This window comes from Pipistrellus kuhlii, unplaced genomic scaffold, assembly GCF_014108245.1.
Source record: "Pipistrellus kuhlii isolate mPipKuh1 unplaced genomic scaffold, mPipKuh1.p scaffold_m20_p_2, whole genome shotgun sequence".
Classification (NCBI taxonomy): Eukaryota; Metazoa; Chordata; class Mammalia; order Chiroptera; family Vespertilionidae; genus Pipistrellus; species Pipistrellus kuhlii.
The window spans coordinates 34,083,742-34,105,680 of NW_023425515.1; the positions used below are offsets into that span (position 1 = coordinate 34,083,742).

General features: G+C 37.5%; 1 protein-coding gene across 1 annotated transcript in view; it reads right to left on the reverse strand.

Annotated features, from left to right (window-relative positions):
- CCDC39 (coiled-coil domain containing 39) overlaps window positions 1-21,306 on the reverse strand; it is a 41,353-nt gene extending 20,047 nt beyond the window's left edge. Inside the window, exons 1-11 of the mRNA XM_036445454.2 lie at window positions 21,080-21,306; window positions 19,194-19,313; window positions 15,211-15,357; window positions 13,694-13,852; window positions 12,606-12,698; window positions 12,382-12,510; window positions 9,102-9,293; window positions 7,395-7,498; window positions 6,965-7,097; window positions 4,152-4,346; window positions 3,063-3,227 (exon numbers count right to left, since the gene is read on the reverse strand). Coding sequence (XP_036301347.1) covers window positions 3,063-3,227; window positions 4,152-4,346; window positions 6,965-7,097; window positions 7,395-7,498; window positions 9,102-9,293; window positions 12,382-12,510; window positions 12,606-12,698; window positions 13,694-13,852; window positions 15,211-15,357; window positions 19,194-19,313; window positions 21,080-21,169 — 1,527 coding nt within the window. The 5' untranslated portion in view covers window positions 21,170-21,306. The remainder of the gene's footprint in view (window positions 1-3,062; window positions 3,228-4,151; window positions 4,347-6,964; window positions 7,098-7,394; window positions 7,499-9,101; window positions 9,294-12,381; window positions 12,511-12,605; window positions 12,699-13,693; window positions 13,853-15,210; window positions 15,358-19,193; window positions 19,314-21,079) is intronic.
- Window positions 21,307-21,939: the final 633 nt, after the last annotated feature.

Below are 21,939 nucleotides of genomic sequence, written 5' to 3' on the forward strand. Positions count from 1 at the left end.
CAATACATTTGGATATTAACAATTTTTTTTCATTTTTATCATCTATTGATGTTTTGGGTTCAGTTTACGTATGTATGGTTACCGTTCAATGTGATTCTAAATGGAAAGACATTTAGAAGAGGGAGCCCAAGCTTCTAGAGTTCATTATTTGATTCAATCCAAGTCCCAGAAGGTGAAGACATTAAGCACTGGGTCTTGGTTAACAGTACAAGCTCTGGAATCAGATGATAACAATACTTACTTCCTTAGGTTGTTGTGAGGATTAAAGAAGTTATGGGTCAACAATAAAAAAATAAACTTTTTTTTAAAAAAGAAGTTACTGGCAAAGAGTATGCACAACAGCGTTTGACATGCAAAAAGCTCATGCAGTATTTATTACATATATTATCACATATTGCTAGAGAGAGAAAAAAATGTTATATAAGATTTAGCTCCACAGGATGCATTGTAGGTAAAACATTCACAGATTCTAGTTTTCTAGTTTTATACCAGTTTGTATCCCTCCTCTCACCCTGAACCCAGAACAAGGTTTGTGCTTTTAGCCCCCTCTGGGTATGTAAAGCAAGAACTTTTTAGTTCCAAGATCTATCTCTCTTTCCCTCTGTCTTTTTCTTTCTCACATCATCTATACCTTTTCCCTCCCCTTTCTCATTGCCTGTATGTCTCTGATGTATTAAGACCTAGGATTATAACAAGATAATAATAATAAGAATTTTTTTTAAGAAACTGTGATTTCGTAAAATTAACTTTTAGAACCAAAAAAAAAAAAAATTACATGTAAGGTGAATTTTAACCAAAAGAAAGTAGTTTCTGTTATGCACAATAAGAGATGGGGTAGCATGGGAGCAGGAACGCAGAATGACTTTACAACCCCGTACTACTAATGAGAGCAACCTTCATTAGAAGAGTAACAATATCTTTTAAAATTCACTTGCATTTCTATTAATTTATTTTTCTCTGTGTTAAAACCAGAGTTAGAATAGGGATAAGTACTAGCCAATTGCTAAAGAGGGAACACTAAACCCATCCCCACACAGTCCAGGCCAGGGCCAAGAAAGATGATACACAGGTCACCTTCTTATATTTCTAATAGAAGCCCAATGCATGAAATTCATGCAAGGGGCTCAGCTCTTGCAGCCGGCTTTGTCTGGAAGTTCGTTCAGCCGTCTGGACTAAATAGCATTTTATGCTTCTATTATTATAGACTAGAGGACTGGTGTACAAAATTGTGCAGGCGTCCTCTCAGTCTGGCTTGCACCCCCTTGCAATCTGGGACATCCCCTTGCAATCCAGGACCACTTGCTCCTAACAGCTGGCCTGCCTGCCTGCCTGCCTACTTGATCGCCCCTAATCACTCTGCCTGCCTGCCTGATCATCCCTAACTGCTCGCTTGCCTACCTGCCTGATTGCCCCTAATAACTCATCTGCCTGCCTCATCGCCCCTAGCCACCTCTGCCTCAGCCCCTGCCATTGTGGTTTCATCTAGAAAGTTGTTCGGCTGTCCGGTCTAATTAGCATATTATGCTTTTTTTATTATAGATAGCATTAGTATTCCTATACTCTGTAACATTAAAACAATACCATTTACTGAGTACTTGATAAAAAGCACTGTATTAAGATATAAACTGCTTGTAATTCTCCATAATGATGTAAAATTAATACTAGATTATTTTCCATTTAAAAATTGAATAAACTAGGACTCAGAAAAGTTAAACCAGCAGTGATATTACCTTGACATTCAAAACCAATTCTTTCTGATTCTAAACATGTACTCTTTTCTATCAAATCAAGGCAACATTTTAATAAGACATTTCATCATGCTACAAACTACTCCAAAACAAAATTTTCTCATCATAAAATAATTTTTTAATGTAAAAAAGTTAATAAGCTCCCTTTCTCCTTTGCTGGTCCTAAAGGAATTCAGGGCAATTCTTCTTACAGCTACTAGAGGACACTCATCACTAGGCCTTCCCAGCTGTTTTAAAACCTGAAACCCTTTGGTGTTCTTACCCATTCAGGTCCATGCTCTCCTCCTTTCACTCTTACACTCCAATTAAACTTTAACATAGGTTTTATATTACATAGGCTTCCCTAACATATGTTTTATGTTACTGTAAACATATTAATATACCTAAAGGTTAAGATTATTCTCATCTCATTAACAAAATTGAGTTATTTGAAAAATGTAACTAAGTAAATATTTGAATAACAATAGACGAGCCATAAAATGGTAGCTTCATTTAGAGGTTACCGTATTTTTTGGATCATAAGACGCACTTTTCCCCCCCCGAGAAGTGGGGGGTTAAAGTCCTTGCATCTTATGGTCCAAATATAGCCTACACATATACTTTAAAAAAAAAGTTTTTTTACTTGCCCGGCTCTGTGTGGTCTCTGTGTGCTTGCCCGGCTCTAAAATGGTTCTAAATGCTGCTGTTTACTTTACAGGGTTGATTACATGTGTTTATGACTGTGATGTTGGGTTTTAATGCACATAAAATATTTTAGGACACTATTTGTTTCAGAATCTTTTTTTCTTCATTTCCCTTCTCTAAAAACTGGTGTGTCTTATGGTCCGGAGCGTCTTATGGTCCGAAAAATACAATATTTCATGCATAACAGACAATCAAGCTATTATGGCAAATGCATAATAGAAAAACTGGAATTTATCAACGCTTTAAATCAGGTACTATTTAAGAATATTTTAAAGTCACATGAACCAGGGCTCAAATCCTAGCTCCCCATGTACTAGCTGTGTAGCTGTGGACAAGTAACTTAATCTGTGAAACAAGTAATGATATATTCCTTGTAAGTTCCCCTACTTATAACAATGAAATGAAATAAAATACTAAATGCATGTGGTATATTTAGCATGTAGCAAGTGCATAATCAATGGCAATGTTGCAGTTTTATAGAAATATGGCTATCAGTTCATACATTTATTATACACGTGGGTAGCTTGGCAATCACCTATCCAAACTTAAGTCTTAGGAACATATTCTCTTAAAACAAAATGACTAACGACTAGCATATCTGAAGCATAAAAAATGTTTTGGATAAGTTACATGAAGCTTCTTGATCTGTGTTTCCAACATGCCAAATGCAGAATTTCTCTCTTCCAATGTCGCTTTAAGTTCAACAATTTTTACTTCAAGACCTTGTTTTTCTTCTGAATTAATTTCTCCCTTTAACCGTGACATTCGGCGTTGCACTTGCTGAATGTGAAAATCCTGTTACAGTTTATTAAAATGAGTTAGTAAGAAGAAACAAATGGTGAAAACCGTTTATACAAGCATAAAGACACGGTAAAGACCCTTTTTATCAGTTGGCCTACGTGTCACTTTAAGGTTTCAGTAATTTACAGGATAAAATCCTTCTTACACTAAAGGGAGGAACAGCAACCTATTCTTCAACAACCAGGGTACATGATAGTGACTTATAAGTAATCTGAAAATATAACAAAGTCATTAGGAAGCTATTTATTGTACAACCATGATGGAACCTCAGTAAATCCACTGGATATACATGGACATACATTTTTGAGGATACATTTTCAAAAGGAGATGGCTAACAACTTATATAGTCATAAGTTGTTAGCCATAAAAATAAAAATAAACTTCTAATGAATTATTTTTTAATTAAACTTTAACATCTGTAATTTTGAGAAACTTAAAAATATATTAGATTTGGGAGATTAAGATGTACAGAGGGAGGACATTAAGAGATTAATGAGACAGAACAAATAACTAGAAGAAATAAGAAAAACTAAAAAAATACTTTTAATCTATTTGCCTACAGGTGGGGATGAGAAAGCCTATGTCCCTATTTATCCCACACAACTAAAAATCAACATGCAATTTTTCTAGGCTTCAGATGTCCAATTCCTTGTTTTGTTTTACTCTATGTTCCTTAAAAGCATGGTTCTCCCTCACTGAAGTTGTCTGTCCTCTTACCTGCTTACTTCAGTTGCAGAAAAAATAGGATTTAAGGCTTCCTCACCCTACTACTGACCTAGCAAGAAAACCCATCTTCAATATCTGTCTGTCCCTCAAAGAGTTACTTAGAAATTTTTGTTTTCTCAGAGCTCTGTAGTATCTTGACCATCACAACTATAACATTTCAATATGGAAGATATTTATAAGAGTAGCATCTACCTGACTGTACATAATTTCTTGCTGCTTCAAGGTTTCAAAATCCAGTTTATGTAGCTGATTGTTGAAGTTCTTTAGAGAGGAACGGGTTCCTTCAATTTCTGATACAATAGCTTTTTCTTCCATGGTCACAGTCTGTAATTCATGAACTATCTTGAATAGCACACCTTTCAATATGTTCAATTGAAGTTCCACTTCCTGGTGATAAGAATAGTCGTGATTAGTGAAATTATAATAACTTAAATATTTTACCTTAAAAACAGGATAATATCGGGGACTCATAAATGAACCCCCGACATTTCTTATAGTATACTCTATGCTAGTAGACTAGAACAGTAGTTTTCTATTTTGTATCATGTACCTTGATCTGTTATCCCACCTTAACCTTAGAACTTAGGCATTCCACTGGTTTCCTTAGAAAACAGAATAGAAATTCACGTTTGCTGAAGTCTTGAGGGTGTTATAGGGAAGAAATTACATCACTCAATCCCCCACATTCTTTGGGACACAAATCAGGAATTACAATCTGTTATAATAATATAAAAATGCATTATTTTTCATATAACAGACACTTTTCATTGAGCTTAATACCTTCTCAAAGATTGCCTAGCAGAGTTTTCAGTTACTGCTTGGTGGTGAATAACAGAGCACATCTCTAAAACACATAGGGTTGGGGTTTTTCCAAATGTACACAAAATCCAATAGCTATAACAATCAAGATTCTGAACATAATCCTGCTAGAGCACAAAGAGTACACATGCTACAATCTTGTGGGGGGTTTTGTTTTTGTTTTTTAAAATTCAGTTAATTTCTTTAAAAATTCACTAGTTTTTCATTCTGTAGGCCAAAGTCTATTTCAAGTGAATTTTGCCATTTTTACAGATTTCTGATAAGTTTTAACACTGTCCTATCTCATGTGCTACAGAAAATCATGCTTTTAGAAGAAAAAAAATAATGTTGGACTCAGACACCACCCAAGTCAATACTGCTGCATGACTTCATTAATAGGGAATTTTAAAAACACAACACACTAAGAAAGCAGATTCTATCCAAATATGAGTGAAACCATCCTTGATGTAAACAGCAAGTGAGGGATTTTTGCCACCATCCTCAGCTACCCTCTGCTTCTCCCATACTCACACACACAAAGTTAAAAAGCATGGCTGGTGTGGCTTAGAGGTTGAGCATCAATCTATGAACCAAGAAATTGCTGGTTCAATTCCCTATCAGGACACATGCCTGGGTTTTGGGCTCAATCCTCTGTTGGGATACAGGGTGTGCAGAAGGCAGCCGATGGATGATGCTTCTCTCTCATTAATGTTTATATCTCTCTACCCCTCTCTTCTCTCTCTAAAAAGTAATAAAGGGAAGAAAATTTTACATTAAAAGAAAAGTTCAAAGGAAGAAGTAGTGCCTACAGTGTCAGGTCATACAGTCACTTTGAAATTTTCAAAGAGGAAATTTGAACCAATCTCTGTCAGTTCCTCCATCATTGGTTTTAACGCTACCAACATGCCATAGAGATTAAGGTAGAAGGGAGATGCCAGTAAGGTTAGTAAAATAATAGCATTTAAGAGCCCATTTACTGATAAATGATGCCAGACTCTAAGAGGTTAAAAAGATAGCAGTGGCACCTGGTGAAGAAACATAGCTAATAAATGTAGGCCATTGGAGGTAATTTGCACAAAAACGATGATAATCATGTAGAAATCAATTGTAAAACAAAGGCACTTTTCAAGGTACTTTTGCAATATGAGAACTCTAGAGGCCTGATGCACAAAATTTGTGCAAATGTCTAGTTGAGACAATGGTAGCTAAAGCAACCTCCACCTTTTAATTTTATGTAAATCCTCGCTGATTGGCTATTACTGGATGGGAGGATCCCAAACCTTAATAAAAGGGATTGCAAGGCCAGAGCAAAGCGAAGTCCTTCCTCTTGAGTTGGGCTTCTGCCTGGCCCCCAATATTTCCAAATTAATATTTTATAGTCTCTTTCATTTGTGTGCAGCCTCCTTCAGAGCCCGAACCCTGAACCACGTGGGATGTGGAAAGGGGTTCACTACAAACTGGAGCCCAAACGTGAGACACTATAGGTGTCAGCAGTCAGGGGAAGGAAGGCCTACTCTTGAATGAATTTGATGCATCGGGCCTCTAGTAGATAGATAGATAGATAGATAGATAGATAGATAGATAGATAGATAGATAGATAGATATTATTGATGACAAACAGGGACATGGACACACTAGACATTGGGAAGGCATGGAATCTAAGGTACAGGAGCTACCTTTAAAAGAAGATATCAAGCCCTAGCCGGTTTTGTTCAATGATTATAGCATCGGCCTAGGACTGAAGGGTCTAAGGTTCCATTTCAGTCAAGGGCACATACCACAATTGCCATCTCAATCCTCGACCCTGGTTGGGAAGTGTGTGTGAGGCAAGCAATCAATGTGTCTCACATCGGTGTTTCTCTCTCTCTGTCTCTCCCCCTTCTTTCCACTCTCTCAAAAAATCATTGGAAGGGGAGGGGGAGGGATATCCTCATGTGAGGATTAACAAGAAGGAGGAGAAGGAAGAGGAGAAAGAGAAGGAGGAGATTTCAAAATTAAATGCTGAAAGTGAAGCAAATGGAGGATCAAGAGCTTAAGAAGAGCCACAGAAGCCATAAAAAGAAGACCAACAATGATGATCACAAATGTCATGACCAGAAAGCAGAACCTCTTAAAAGACTTCCTACTCCTCTGACCTCAGGGGTCTAAATTAATTCACTATTGCTAAATGTGCTGTGATCTTCTTTTAAATGGGAACTAAACTTTACCTTCACATTTTTGTCCTCCTCCTTTAGTATATCTTCCAAATTGGTAGCTTTCTCTTCTGCTGACATAGTTTTCTCAGTTATCTGCTCTAATTTTGTTTTTGCATTCTTATTAGCTTTTCTAATTCTTTGTAACCTAGAAAGGGTTTATGATTAAAAAACAGAAAACATGTCTAGAGGTACAGAATTCAAACAAACAAGAAATAGTTTGTCCTACAATTTCTTTATATAACTTAAATGTTTCTTTTCCCATAAACTACTTTATTACCAATAATAGTTAATAAACCATAAAAATATTACTCCTGAGCCTTTGTGATGAAACACCTGGGACATTTTTTAATTTAGTAGCTATAATTTTATAACTATTTAACAAAAAATATGTTTCTAAAAGTAGTTAAGAATTATAAATATATTTAAACATCTTTTTTCTTACCTTGTTGTTTCTCCCTCAATATCCTTCTTTATTTTGGAAGTATTTTTCCTCAGAGCTTGTACTTCACTGGAACTTCTATTCACAGTGGCTTTTAAAGAATCCAGCTAGTTATTAATTAACAGACAAAAAGTATATATTTACTCTGTATTTTATAAATTAATTTCATTTCCAAAAATTCCTATTTGAAGCACTTTAAATTCTAACCTTCATCATTCCCGTAAACATAATAACCATATTGCTATAATACATGTTAACTGTTTTTCTTTCTGATCTAATATTATGGTTTAAATTGCTTGTATAATACTAGCAAACAATAAAGACCCACATATATGTGTTTAAAACACATTAGAGCAAAACTTCACAACATTGGGTTTGACAGTGATTCCTTGGGTGTGACACCAAGGGCACAGGGAACAATTAAAAATTAGACAAATTAGAATTCATTAAAATTAAAAACTTTTGTGCATCAAAAGACACTATCTACACAGTAAAAAGGCAATCAACAGAATGGGAGAAAATTTGCAAATCAATATGTGATAAGGGATTAATAACGAGGATGTATGGAGATCTAAAACTCAGCAACAACAAAAGGTTCAAAACTGGGCAAAGGGCCTAAATATACATTTTTTTCCAAAGAACACACACAAATAACCAAAAAGCACATGAAAAGATGCTCTACATCATTAACCATTAGGAAAACGCAAATCAAAACTACAATACAATAAAATTCCACCTTATACCCATTAGGAGGGCTGCTATAAAAGATAACAATAACTAGTATTATTGAAAGTGTGGAGAAATTAACCCTGTTGGTACAGTCACTGTAGAAAACAGCACAACAGTTCCTCAAAAAATTAAAAACAAAATTACCATACGATCCAGCAATTCTGAGGTAACTGTATACCCACGTTTATAGCAGCATCATTCATAATAGTTAAAAAGTGGAAGCAACCCAAGTGTCCCTGAACAGATGAATGATAAGCAAAATGTGGTATACACATACAATGGAATAGTATCCAGCCTTAAAAATAAAGAACATTTTAACATATGCTGCAACATGGATGAATCTTGAGGATATTATACTAAATGAAATAAGCCAGTCACAAAATACTGCCTGATTCCACTTACGTGAGGTACTTAAAGTAGTTAAAGTCATAGAGACAAAATAGAATCATAGTTACCAGAGAATGGAAGAAGAGAGGAATGTGGATGTATTGTTTAATGGGTGCAGTTTTATTTTTATAAGAGAAAAAAAGAATTATGGAGATAGATGGTGCTGATGGCAGTACAACATTAGGAATGTAGTTAATGCCAGTGGATACACTTAAAATGGTTAAGATGGGGAAGAACCAAGATGGTGTAAGACTGGGCACTTAGCATATTAGGCTTTTCTTACATAGAATTATGATTTCCAGTCTAGACCCTTTGGGAGCCTTTTGTCTAGGGTCACTAGCACAACAGGTGTGACAGGTAGGTAGTTAGGCACTGCACAACTCCAGGGGGAGCCCTTCACACCACCTGTGAGGCCAATGGCACCTCCAGATGCTTTCACCAACCAGGGACTCAGCTCAGTCAGAGTATCCTGAAAGTCCCACAACATGAAAGGATGAAAAAAATAAAATAAGGCAACAGCTTAATCAAAGGAAAGGCTTTGTGCTTACTCTCATAGCAATTTGCCATAAACACCAGTCTTTTTAGTTGCCATACCTCATCCTTCAGCTGATTTTTAGTAACTTCATGCTGCTGGTATTCCTTTCTAAATCTTGAAACTTTACGATCAGCAACAGAAATTTTTTTCTCATACTCTGTGTTATTTCCAATCTCACTTTCCAAAAACTTGATTTTTTCCTTAACCAAATTTTCTTTTTCTCTTGTTTCCTGTTTTATCTTTGCTAATACCTAGGAATTAAAAAAAAAAAAAAGTGAAATATATGTTTAATATGATGATCAAAATGAAAACTAAAAGAAATTTAGTTTTTATTTTTCTATTACTTTATTTAGTATTTATTTTATCAAAACTTAAGAGAATGTTTTTTTAGGAGAGACTCTATTTATATGAATTAAAACAAAATATTAATATGCTAAATACCAAAAAATAGTAAGCTTATATTTTTAAAGGTTTCTATATTTTCTTTCATCTACTTGGTACTTTGCTAAAGAGATGAGGAAAATATCAATCTTTTATGAGTGAAAAGCGACATTTAAAAAATATAACAGTGTTAAATATTTTTAATAAAGTTGAATTGCAATAAAATTTTCCAAATATTTCATAAGACCAGTTTGATTTTCATCTTTTGAGAATAGCATTTTAGTTATTGGCTTTAATAGGAATTCCTTCATTCAGGCTTTTTGATGGTCTTGACTATACACAATTAACAGAATAGAGGAAGTAGTAGCGGAGATGTGGATAGAACGCTATGGGAACAAAGATTATAAGGTCTACCCAAGAAGAGTCATTAAAAGGCATTATCTAACAGGCTTAAATTAAGTCGACCTAAAAAGACAAACAGAGATACATAAAAACTCAACATAGTGAAAGCGCATGGTGGGAGGGCAGGGATAGAATAGGGACATATTAAGAAGGGGTGATTGCAGATGAAAAGGATGAGGCTGGAAAGGTAGAGAGGTTGACGCTGAACTGCAGAGAAATTCTATTTTTTCAACTGTCATGTCAAAGAGGGTCAGCTTTTAAACAATATAGAACAAAGATGATTGTAGAGCTAGGGAATAAAAGATCATATGTGTTTTTTTTACAAGTGATTATTATCACAATATGTTGGATGAATTAGAGGGTAAAGAAAAATTTATCCTAAAGTACATTTCTTGCAAGTTTTCCAAATTGGGATCCGACCAAGCAACTAATACCAGGAGATGGGGATGGGGGAGGAATGTGGTCTGAAATTAGTAAATTTTAGAACTACTACATGTAATTAATATTGCACATATTAGCATATTAAGTGGATATATATATCTGAGATGCACTGCATTAAAAAATCATTTTTAATTTGCGTAATCTAGTTAGTATTCCTCTATGTTCTCTATGATAAGTAACATTCTGTAATTGCAGCAGTCTATATATCTACTGTGTTCATTCTTGTGCTTACAAGACTGTCAAACCTTCTTAGGTTTACATATGGCACATGATCATTCTGGAATGTCCTGCTTTATATTGATTTTTCTACTACTTAATCAGGTGCTTTCATATTACTTCAGTGTTCACATTGTTTAACAGTGCTATCTATTTTCACAGATAAGTTTTCACATAGGTAATGCTTATAAGCAATGTCTCAAAATGTTTATACTGGAATAAAAACATAATAGAAAACTATTTATAAATAATGAAACGTTTCTTTTAAGAAGACAACTCCAGGATCCTATGGTCTGACTCCTGCCAAGAAGACCCTGAGAAGGCAGAAATTGTTTTGGAGGGGGAAAAAACCAAAAGGGTCCGATGTCAGATTTAACCTCATAGTGGTGTGAACCGGCTCTCACTGGCTCACGACAACTGACGTGCGCATCTCTTCTCAACGCTGCGTCCAGAGAAGTCCTGTTGGTATCGAAATAGTTTCTCCACAGAAATCAGAAATGCCATAGTTCGGGAGCCAGTTGTTAAACACGTAAAAGCACACCTCTACCTGAGAGCCATTTCTCAGCCCCCTCCCCAGCCTCCTACAATACAGACAGCCTGTCAGTAAGGAACCACGGTGGCTATGACAATGTCCAAATCAGCAGGCTCTCCCTTCAACCGTGGTGTTTTATGAGAATTCCATTGTGGGTCTGCAGTCTTAGATTGGGCACATTTTACTTATACAGAGGAGTCAGTTTAGGACTTGACGTTTGAAAGCAATGAGAAATCAGGACAGAGAAACCAACATCAGCATTCAGAATGAAAAAGAACTCAGTGAAGACTGGCTCTCCCTTACCCCTCCTCAGGAGGCCTAGGCCACTTTGTGTTCAATCGGTGTGGCATCCCTCCCTTCGGGGCTTCTGCCGCTTCTACCCCATCATTGGTGCCTCAGCTTCAAAAGCAAAACGTTACTGGAGTCCTGGTTTCATTCCTGACTCTCCCTTCCTGTCTCTGGGCTCCCCGTGAGGCTCATTTCCCTGCACCTACCTGTGTGTACAGATAGCACACACGTTAAATCCAAGGCACCGAAAACAACTGTGTGTATTTAGGCATTGGTTTTACTGCAATAACATTATCTGTCTAACTCTCTCTTGTTCCACATTTCAGAGATGGCAGGATCTTGTCTTTGTCGTTATACTACCACCAGTGACCCGGAGCATGGATTAGTGCACATTGAAAGGAAATTAATTAGAAGGTGGCAGTGGGACGGGACTGGGCAAGACAGGCCAGACACGCCCTGGTGCCAACCTCTGGGTGGTTTCTCCCTGGCATCTGTGCAGTGTGTGGGTCCCTCTGGCAGGTGAGGTCCCTTTGCCTGGCCTGCGGGGATTGGGCTGAAACCGGTTCTCCAACATCCCCCAAGGAGTCCTGGAGTTGCTGTCATACAGGGTATGGAACACAAACACAAGTGTGCAGTAAACCAGATTTGGGACCGACAGTTCCCCAGCAGCAACATAACCCATGGCTAAAAGTGTAATTGCATGGCCCCACAAGGAATTGACTCTCTCCTCTCTGGTTTTTGGATGCATCACCAAAGAACAGCCACTGCCAAGTCACTGCAGCTCGGTAGCTCCTGCGTTGAGTGTCTGACCCGTTGAGTGGTCAGTGCACATCATAGCAACTGGTTGGATGGGCAAAGAGACACTTAGCATATTAACCTTTTATCTATAGATAAGTAATATAGATAAAATCACATTTCTCAATGGATGGAATCAGCTTTAAAAAAAATTAACCAAAACTAATGAATCTCCTACAAAAGTCACTTTCAAATAACATTTGGTTTACAGTTGAAATGAATGAGTTAAACACAAAAGAAAATGAATACAGCTGAACATTGCAAAGACCAAACGACTACTTTACCAAGGCACAGTTATCAATGTCTTGATCTCTCTTCTTCATCTGCTCTATTGTGTTTTCCCACTGTTTAATGAGTTCTTGTCTCTCATTATGAATCCTACGAAAGTCTTGAGCTGCTTTATCCAATTCTAACTGTCAAATAGAGAACAATAACATTTCTTCAATATAAGTGCTTTTGCAAACATCACTTTGGCAATTAATAAATAAAAAATCTTCACTGAACCAACCTGTGCACTTAGAGTCTCAGTAGTTTCATTGTCAAGTACTTTTCTTTTCTGATTACCTTCCAAAGTCAGCCTTTCTAATTGCAGGGTCAGTGCCTATATAGTTACATGCAAAAATAGGTATGATTATAATTTGATTAAATTAAAAAACTGTTAGAATATCTCATGTTAAGTATTATTATATTACCAGAGGCCCGGTGCATGGCTTCTTGCACAGGTGGGGTCCCTCGACCGTGGCATGTGTGGGGATCAGGCCGAAACCAGCTCTTCGACATCCCCCAAAAAATCCCAGATTGCAAGAGGGTGGTTCTCAGGTGATGCACCCTGGAATTGGGCTCCCTCCTCTCTGGTTCTGTGTGCATCACCCAAGAGCCACAGCTGCAAGTCACTGCAGCTCGACAGCTCCTGCATTGAGCGTCTGCCCACTGGTGGTCAGTGCACATCATAGCTACCAGTCAGATGGTTGTTTAGATTTATATATAGATAGATATAGATATAGATATATAGATATAGATATATTTGATATCTAAAACAACTAATATATATACATACATACATATATATGTACATGCACATATATATATACACACATATATATATAAATTTATATATTCTTAATCTTTTAACCTCAAATGGCTACAATGAAAACTCAATTATTTTTCAAAAGACTTTTAATACATTTTAAAGTATGTTAGAAAAAAGATGAACAATTTTCTATTTAAAATAATGCATTTGGTATTAAGTCTATTAGAAAATAGCGCATTTCATTATACTAAAGCATTACCATATTTACCATTATTATAATTACCATAATTATAAAGTATTATCATAATTATAATAATATATTAAGTAATCAAAGAACTAAGGTCTTAAGTCAGCAAAAACTATACGTAATGACAAAATTTTGTAGGTATTTGAATATACTCATTTTTCTAAAGAGAGGATACTTGGCTTTATTAGATTCTAGAAGGAAACTGACCCAAATAATGTTTAAGAAGTATTGCCTTAAAATTCTAAGTCCAGTTTAGATAAAAAGGTTGACACACTACAGATTAAGGGAAAACATGGCATTGCAATTTCTAATTTCTCACCCTAATTTTATTATCATCTTGTTTTGCATACTTCTGGAGAGTGAGGGAATCACTATCTTTATGAGCTGATTCTTCTAACCAGGCCTCCAATGCCTGCTGGTCCCAGTTCATTTGACGTTTCAAACCATCCAATTTTTGAGTCAATTTAAATATCTGATTCTAATATCCAAAGAAAGGGGACAGAGGGAGATTAAAAAAGCATTATTTACAATATAAACTAAAATAAAACATAGCATTACAAACTATGCAGAACATATAAAAAAGAAAAAAAGGAAACCTGTAACTGACGTCTAGATGAATACTAATGTAACATACCATATTTAATTATATAACTATAATACTTGTATCTTAATTTTTTAGTTGGAAAACAGAGGAGAAATTATCATACAAAGTTGAGAACGATAGTTACTTTAAAAGTCTTCAGGGGAGTTTCCCCAAAGCAATCTCATTAGTCATTCCATCATAGCCACCTCAAGAGAATGTGCAATCTTCGTATAAATAATGAGTTTGATATGCTAACTCAAGCCCAAGACGAGTCCCCTTCAACCCCATTTCCAATCAGATTGCTGCCTTTAAGAAGCCTCTTACACAGAAATTATGGAAGCATGTTTAATTGAAATAAATATAGAAGTTAAGAAAATAAAAATGTTTTGGTACATGTTTTCATCTAACAAATCTAGATTCATAAAAGAAAACTGATGAATATACAAATTAATATAATACAATATGTATGTATATATGTATACACATATGTGTGTGTGCATTTACATATGCATATACATATGTAAAGAAAAGAGATGAATTTGGAAAGAGTGCCCAAATCAAGTAATTAAAAACTAATAAATAGGCCGAAACCAATTTGACTCAATGGATAGAGCGCAGCCTGCGGACTGAAAGATCCCACGTTTGATTCCGGTCAAGGGCATGTACCTCGGTTGCAGGCACATCCCCAGTAGGGGGTGTGCAGGAGGCAGCTGGTCGATGATTCTCTCTCATCGATGTTTCTAACTCTCTATCCCTCTCTCTTCCTCTCTGTAAAAAAAAATCAATAAAATATGTTTTAAAAAAACCAACAACAAAAAAAAACCTAATAAATAAAAAAAATGTACAGTAGTTTAATACTGGTCATAAGCTGACAAGTTAATATGAAAGGTAAAATCAGTAAAGAATGAAACTCAAAATTAAAAGTGATAATTTAAAATGTGTCTTTAAAAAATGTAGCATTTATGAATAAATTATGCCTAGCATCGTATAACAGGCAATCAACATGGTAGTTTGCATATAGTAAGGTTCAGTGAGTATTTGGTAAATGAACATTGGGAAAATAAATGTAACATTCTATCATTGTTTCATTCAAATCACAGCTCCATGTGTCTTCTATTGTCCAAGAAAATAATGCAGGAAACTGTTAGGAAACTAATCAATGCCTTTCCCAAACAGGAAAAAAAATCAGTGTTTGTTTGGTGAGCGAAGACGGAACAATGGCACAAAATTTTAAGCAACATTTCAACACATACTTCCCTATCACTTTTCTTTTCCTGTATTGAAGTCATGTCATCTTCCAGTCGTTTGATTTCATTTTTTACTCGACTCAGTTCTCTTTCTGCAATGATCTTAAAATGGTCTTCACTTTCAATCTCATGTTCCCTGGCTCTGCAAAGAGACTACAGAAAAACATACAAGAGAGAAAGACTTTTTACATTTTAGTATTAAAAATATTTATAATAATCCATTAGACAAAAACATAACAAAGGTCCCACAAAATGCTTAGATTAAGTATCATTAATTCCACTTCTCTTAAACCTACATCACATTAGACTTTGCGATTCAATGTAGACAGTGTCATTTACTATTTATAAGGGAACTAGAGGCCCAGTGCAGAAATTCGTACAACAGTGGGGTCCCTCAGCTTGGTCTGCGAGATCTGGCCAAACCAGCTCTCTGACATCCTTTGAAGGGTCCTGGATTGTGAGAGGGTGCAGGTCAGGCTGAGGGACCCCACCGGTGCACCATCACGGCTGGGGAGAGATGTGGGAGGTTGGCCAGCCGGGGAGGGACCCTAGGGAGTGTCTGGCCCTCCTCGCTCAGTCCCAATTGGCCAGACCACAGCAGCAGTTTCTTCTCCCTGGTGGTTAGTGCACATCATAGCAACTGGTTGACTGGTCAACTTTCTGACCCCTGGTGGTCAGTGCACATCATATGAGTGTTTCAATGGCCTTAGCATATCATTAGCATATTACGTTTTGATTGGTTGAATGGCCGACTGGTCAACCAGACACTTAGCATATTAGGCTTTTATTAATAGGATTAATTCATACAATGTGCTAGGAGAAAAACACTGTTGTTAGTGATTTTCAGATACTATGTTGGGCTTGGACAGTGGTCGGCAAACTCATTAGTCAACAGAGACAAATATCAACAGTACAACGATTGAAATTTCTTTTGAGAGCCAAATTTTTTAAACTTAGACCATATAGGTAGGTACATTGTTATTAACTTAATTAGGGTACTCCTAAGCTGGCCTTTGCTAAAAACTCAAGGGGCCAAAGAGCCACATGTGGCTCACGAGCTGCAGTTTGTCAACCACTGGGCTGGGGAATTTGCAGAAAACCAAAGTTTATATGGCTATACTTTAAGAGATCTAACTTATAAGTTAACCTTACCTTACTGTAAAAAATTAATTAATAAAAATTTTAATAAAAATATACATCATTACTTAACTAAAAATAAGAAATAAAATTGACTAAAAATCACTGGGAAATGGGATAATTATATGAATTGATCATATAAATTAACAGATAATTTTAAAATAATTATGTAATAACATTGGTTATAAATATTTCCTAAACTATATTAATAAACGAACATGCCTTTGTTATGTTTTACGTAATAAAATAGTACCATATTTTTCGGACCATAAGACGCACTTTTTTCCCCCCAGAAGTGGGGGGGAAAAGTCCCTGCATCTTATGGTCCAAATATAGCATACACATATACTTTAAAAAAAAAAGTTTTTTTACTTGCCTGGCTCTGTGTGGTCTCTGTGTGCTTGCCCGGCTCTAAAATGGTTCTAAATGCTGCTATTTACTTTACAGGGTTGATTACATGTGTTTATGACTGTGATGTTGGGTTTTAATGCACATAAAATATGTTAGGACACTATTTGTTTCAGAATCTTTTTTTCTTCATTTCCCTTCTCTAAAAACTGGTGTGTCTTATGGTCCAGAGCGTCTTATGATCCAAAAAATACGGTACTTGTTGACTACTGATTTTACAGAGTTTTAAAGTTATTACCATTGGTATTATTTTTACATTGTTAAAGCAGTTACTGTTGTAGAAAGTTTACTATCTTTCGTCTCTTATCCTAGTTGAGGTTTGACTATAATAAAATATACCTACAAAGTGTCTCTCTCAGATACCCAATTCTGTGGTTTAATAACTTGAAGAAAATATGTTGTTCCTAACCATTTAAGTACTCAATCATATCAGGATTCAAAAATATGAAGTATTGTTTTTAGAAGTTCATTAACTTTTTAACTTTCTAATAAAACAGGAAGATGGTGGCAGATTAAGAAAAGCCATCCTGAATGATCTACTGAAGACAAGCTGGAGAGAACCGTGATAACGAATGACTTGAAAGTGGAGACCGCATAGAGCCTGGGAGGAAGTGCGGAGGCTGGAGAAGGCTGTCAGACTTCCCCAGACAACAGCTGAAGTTCCAGAGGATATCTCAGCTGTGATGGGTTCCTACTGAGAACTCTGGGGTCTAAATCCCACACTGGGCTCCTCAGCCCAGAGCCCCAGAACTGAAAAAGATGCCCACATCACATCTGGCTTTGAAAAGCAGTGAGGTTTCTGTCTGCCAGGGTGAGACGGTTGGAAATGCAGGCACCCTCTTAAAGGGCCAATGGACAAAATTTTGTGTGTAGTCACTCGTCTTGGGCTCAGCAGAGGGAGGACAGAGTGGTCTGGAGCTGTGTGAGCAGACTCCAGGGTAGGGGGCTCTAAGGGTAGAGCTCAGAGACCAGTCTCCTGGATTCCTGTGCTGAGTCATTCCCCCATACTGAAGAGGACATCTTTCTCAAATATTTAAAAAGCATGAAATAGGGTGTGGGGGTGCAGAAAGAGACTGGATTAAAATCATATAACTTATGGACGAGGACAATGGCGAGGGGGGCGGGGAGGTAAGGGCAGAGGGTGTGGCAGGAACCTGGTGGAAGGGAACTATGGGGGGGGGGGGGAGGCAGAAACAATTGTAATAATCTGAGCAATAAAGATTTATTTAAATAAATAAATAAATAAATAAATAAAAATAAATAAATAAAATAAAATCCTCAAAAAAATAAAAATAAATAAAATACTTTATTATTAAAAAAAAGGCATGAAATAATTACTTATCTATATTAACTAGAGGCCTGGTGCACAAAAATTTGTGCACTCAGGGGGGTCCCTCAGCCCAGCCTGTACCCTCTCACAGTCTGGGACCCCTTAGGAAGATGTCCACCTGCTGCCGAGGTGTGAGAGGCACCCACCACCAACGCTGCACTCTGTCAGTCCAGCTTGTTGCTGAGTGGAGCTCCCCATGTGGGAGCGCACTGACCACCAGGGGAAGCTCCTGCATTGACTGTTTGCCCCCTGGTGGTCAGGGCGTGTTATAGCGACTGGTCATCCCCGGACGTTCAGCCATTAAGGTCAATTTGCATATTACCCTTTTATTATATAGGATTACAAATTGGCATTAAAAACATGACTTTGTCCATTTTTAAGAATTACATTATTTCAAAGAAATGCAGAAGGACTTTTAAAAATAGAGTTTGAAATGGAAGTTAGTAAACGCTCCAGTGCTGATTTGATGAGCTAATTAATTTTCTGGGCTTCATCAGGGAATGAGGTTCTGCACATGAGTAGATTGGCCATAAAAGAGATGCTTTGATTAATCACCCTAAGTTTTAATCTGTATTACTTTATTACATTTTCTAAAATGCATTATACTGTCCCCAGTTATCCTAAATATAATTTAACTATTATTCCACGATGTCATTACAAATTTCAGTTCTTAAACTCTGCTAAAAGACTATGCCTAAGGGCTACTGAAGTGTTAGAATTATTTGCTTCCACTCAAAATGGTCCCAGTGGGTAGTGCTAAATAATTAAAAGTAGACAGAAACTCTATTATGTATTATATTAAGCCTATTTCTGCTTAAAGTCATTATTTCTCACCTTTTCATGCAATCTGCTGCCTAACATTATATTAGACTGTTTGAATGGTGATTTATTCTTTCAAATGAATTAGTTATTCCTTGAACTTGGTGGTAGTAGTGAGTTCCTCAAAGACTTTTTCTCTGCCTACTTTCAAATTCAAGGCCATGTACACTATAGATTAGTTTATGCTAAATTTTCCTATTGTATCTATAAAATAACATCACAAATATAAATGCAATGGGAAATGTTCCATAACTACACATGATATAATCAACATGAATTTCAACATTATATATACCTGTGTAAATAAGAACTCTTGTCTAACATTTTTTAAATGACAATCTATAGCATTAATTCGTTCTTCATAGACACGTAGAGTATTTTGCAACTGTGACTTCTCATCCTGCAGCTTTGACAACTGTAAATAATAAACACGATGATTAGTCAAAGTGTACTAAATTCTTAACATATTTAAGGGTGTAAAATCAAAAGAAAAATAAACCGTTATTTTACTTTCCTTTTTTTAAATATCAATTTGAACTTCAAAAATCTACTGTTTCAGTTATAAAATAGTGCTTTGATTTAGAGATTATTATGGGAAAATTAGCACACACATGAAAACAAAACAGAAATCTCTCTCAGATTTGCAACATTAGCAGGGTCCACAGCGAAGATGCATTTTAAATGGGGAAAAAATGAGATCCCATTCCATCATTAAATGACAAGGTATCTCCAAATCAAACAAGAACATAGAAACAATGCCTAACGACAACAATAAATAGATCATTAGCTCTAGAGCTTTCCTGGGGTCCCTCCCTGGCCTAATCATGCATCAGTGGCACCCTTGGCCTGGCCTGGCCCCTCTCACAACCCTTCCAGGGGATGTCTGGAGAGCCAGTTTCAGCCCAATCCTTGCAGGCCAGGCCAAGGGACCCCCACCGGTGCACAAATTCATGCACCGGGCCTCTAGAATGTATATAATATCCTGTGAGACAAATATTAAGTCACTAATACCAAAAACTAACATTTGAATGGAACTTTAACCTCCATTAATGTCTTTAGAACTGTGTGACAACCCTATGCGAAAATTATTTTACTAGCCTTCACAGGAGAAAAACTGGCTCGGAGCTGGTAAGTATTATACGATCTACACCTAGGGCTGGAGACTTCTTCATATTGTGCCTGGGTACCCAGTGCTAGATCTCTTACATTCCCTAATGTTGACCTTCATTGAAAACAAAAACTGCAGCCATCTAAATTTAGGTGTGAGTAAATATGTCAGAATTATTGAACAAAAACAAACAAACAAACAAACAACAATAACAACAAAAACAGTGAAGGCTTTTCATTTTCATTTTTCAGAGGAAGGAAAACCTCTTCCACTCTCTAACTAGTGTAAACATTCATCAGTTCTTGGATCCTCTTCCACATAACACATTGCCTTCTGATAGGACTTTACACTGGCTGCTGAAGGTTTTTTCGTTTCCTGAGCGAGGTGCAATTTTATTTTGAACAACTACTATTCATTGGCTGCAAATTGATGTAAAATACTCCTTACAACTTAAAATATCTTACGTCGTTCTGTGACAACTAAAGTCTCAGTTTGAAAAGCTGCGCATTTTGCGTTCTTATTAGAACGTCCCTCTTCACATTTCTTGCAGTCACTCTTAACTTGAACCATCATCAGCAGACCTCACAGAGAAATGCCAAAGAGCGTGTTTGGTTTGTGTACGGCCGCATTGACGGTTGCTAAGCAAACCATATAAGTCCTTTTGCAAAATGCGCTTAATTCTGAGGAAGGAGAAAGGCGGCACAGGAGCCAGCCTTTCCTTTCCTGCCAGAGAGTCTGGAAATGAGTGCTCGCCGCGGAGCGGAAGAGGGAGTAAACAATCGGACTCTGTAGTTCTGCACATCAGTTATCGTTTCAATATGTTTTTTAATGCTTAGCAAGTGCCAAAAGGGGCGGAAGGGGCGGGAGAAAAGCAGAGATGATGGGGAGCAGCGTTAGACCAAAAAGAGATGGGATTAAGGAAGGAAAGGAGAGAAACAAAAGGATTGGGGTATTGCTGCCTACCAGAAAACTCGCCATACAACCCCACCACCTCCCACGCCACCCCCCCCCCCCTTAAAAAGAAAAAAAAAAGATACCCCCTCTTTCCTCAGCCTTCTTCACCTGACTCTCACCTGATCTTCCAGGAGCTTGTTCTCCTGGTTCGCCACAGGGATGGCGAACCCATCGTCCCAGTGCATCTCTGACAGAAATTCGCGGCTCATGATGATGGCAAAAGGAACCGGACGGAGGAGAAAAGGCCCACGACCAGCACCCGAGGCTCCCACACAGCTTCGGTGTACTTGGCTCCGGAGCCCTAGCAACCGTCCCGCGTCCTTGGTTACCAAACAGGAAGCCCTCAGACCCGGAGGCGGAACTTCCGGTTGAGCTACCCTTTTCTCCTTAAAGGCGCAGGGAAGCGAGGCTTCTTGCTCCTTCCAGGGTTCGCTGGGGTTACCAGTCGCCGGCGGAGCTTCCCCTCCACGTGCGGCCCCGACGGCGCCCCCGGAGACTGCCCGTCGGTGGCGCCCTCAGAAGAGGAGAGTGAATGAAAATTAAAATTAAAAAAACCCGCCTCTCTCTGCATGCAGTGGTGTTGCATTTCATCCCGAGGTGGAATCCCATAGGCCGATGTGGCCTGTATTTTGAAGCAGAATCCCATCCCTCACATCCCTGCGGGATGCTGCGATCTCCGTCTGGTTTCCAGTAACGGGCTTCCTCCCCTTCGCACCTGCCCCAGGGCAGCGTCCTGACTGAGCACCAAAGTGGTTGCACGGAGTTTGGGGGTCCCTCCCATGCCGCTCTGCACCTTTGTTTTTATTTACATTTTCATTTGCCAACATTTACAAAGCGTTCATTTCACATTAAAAAAAAAATCTAGCCAAAACTGATTTGGCTCAGTGGTTAGAGCCTCTTCCTGCAGACTGAAAGGTCCCGGGTTCGATTCCGGCGGTGTGCAAAAGGCAGTTGATCGATGATTTTCTCTCATCGATGT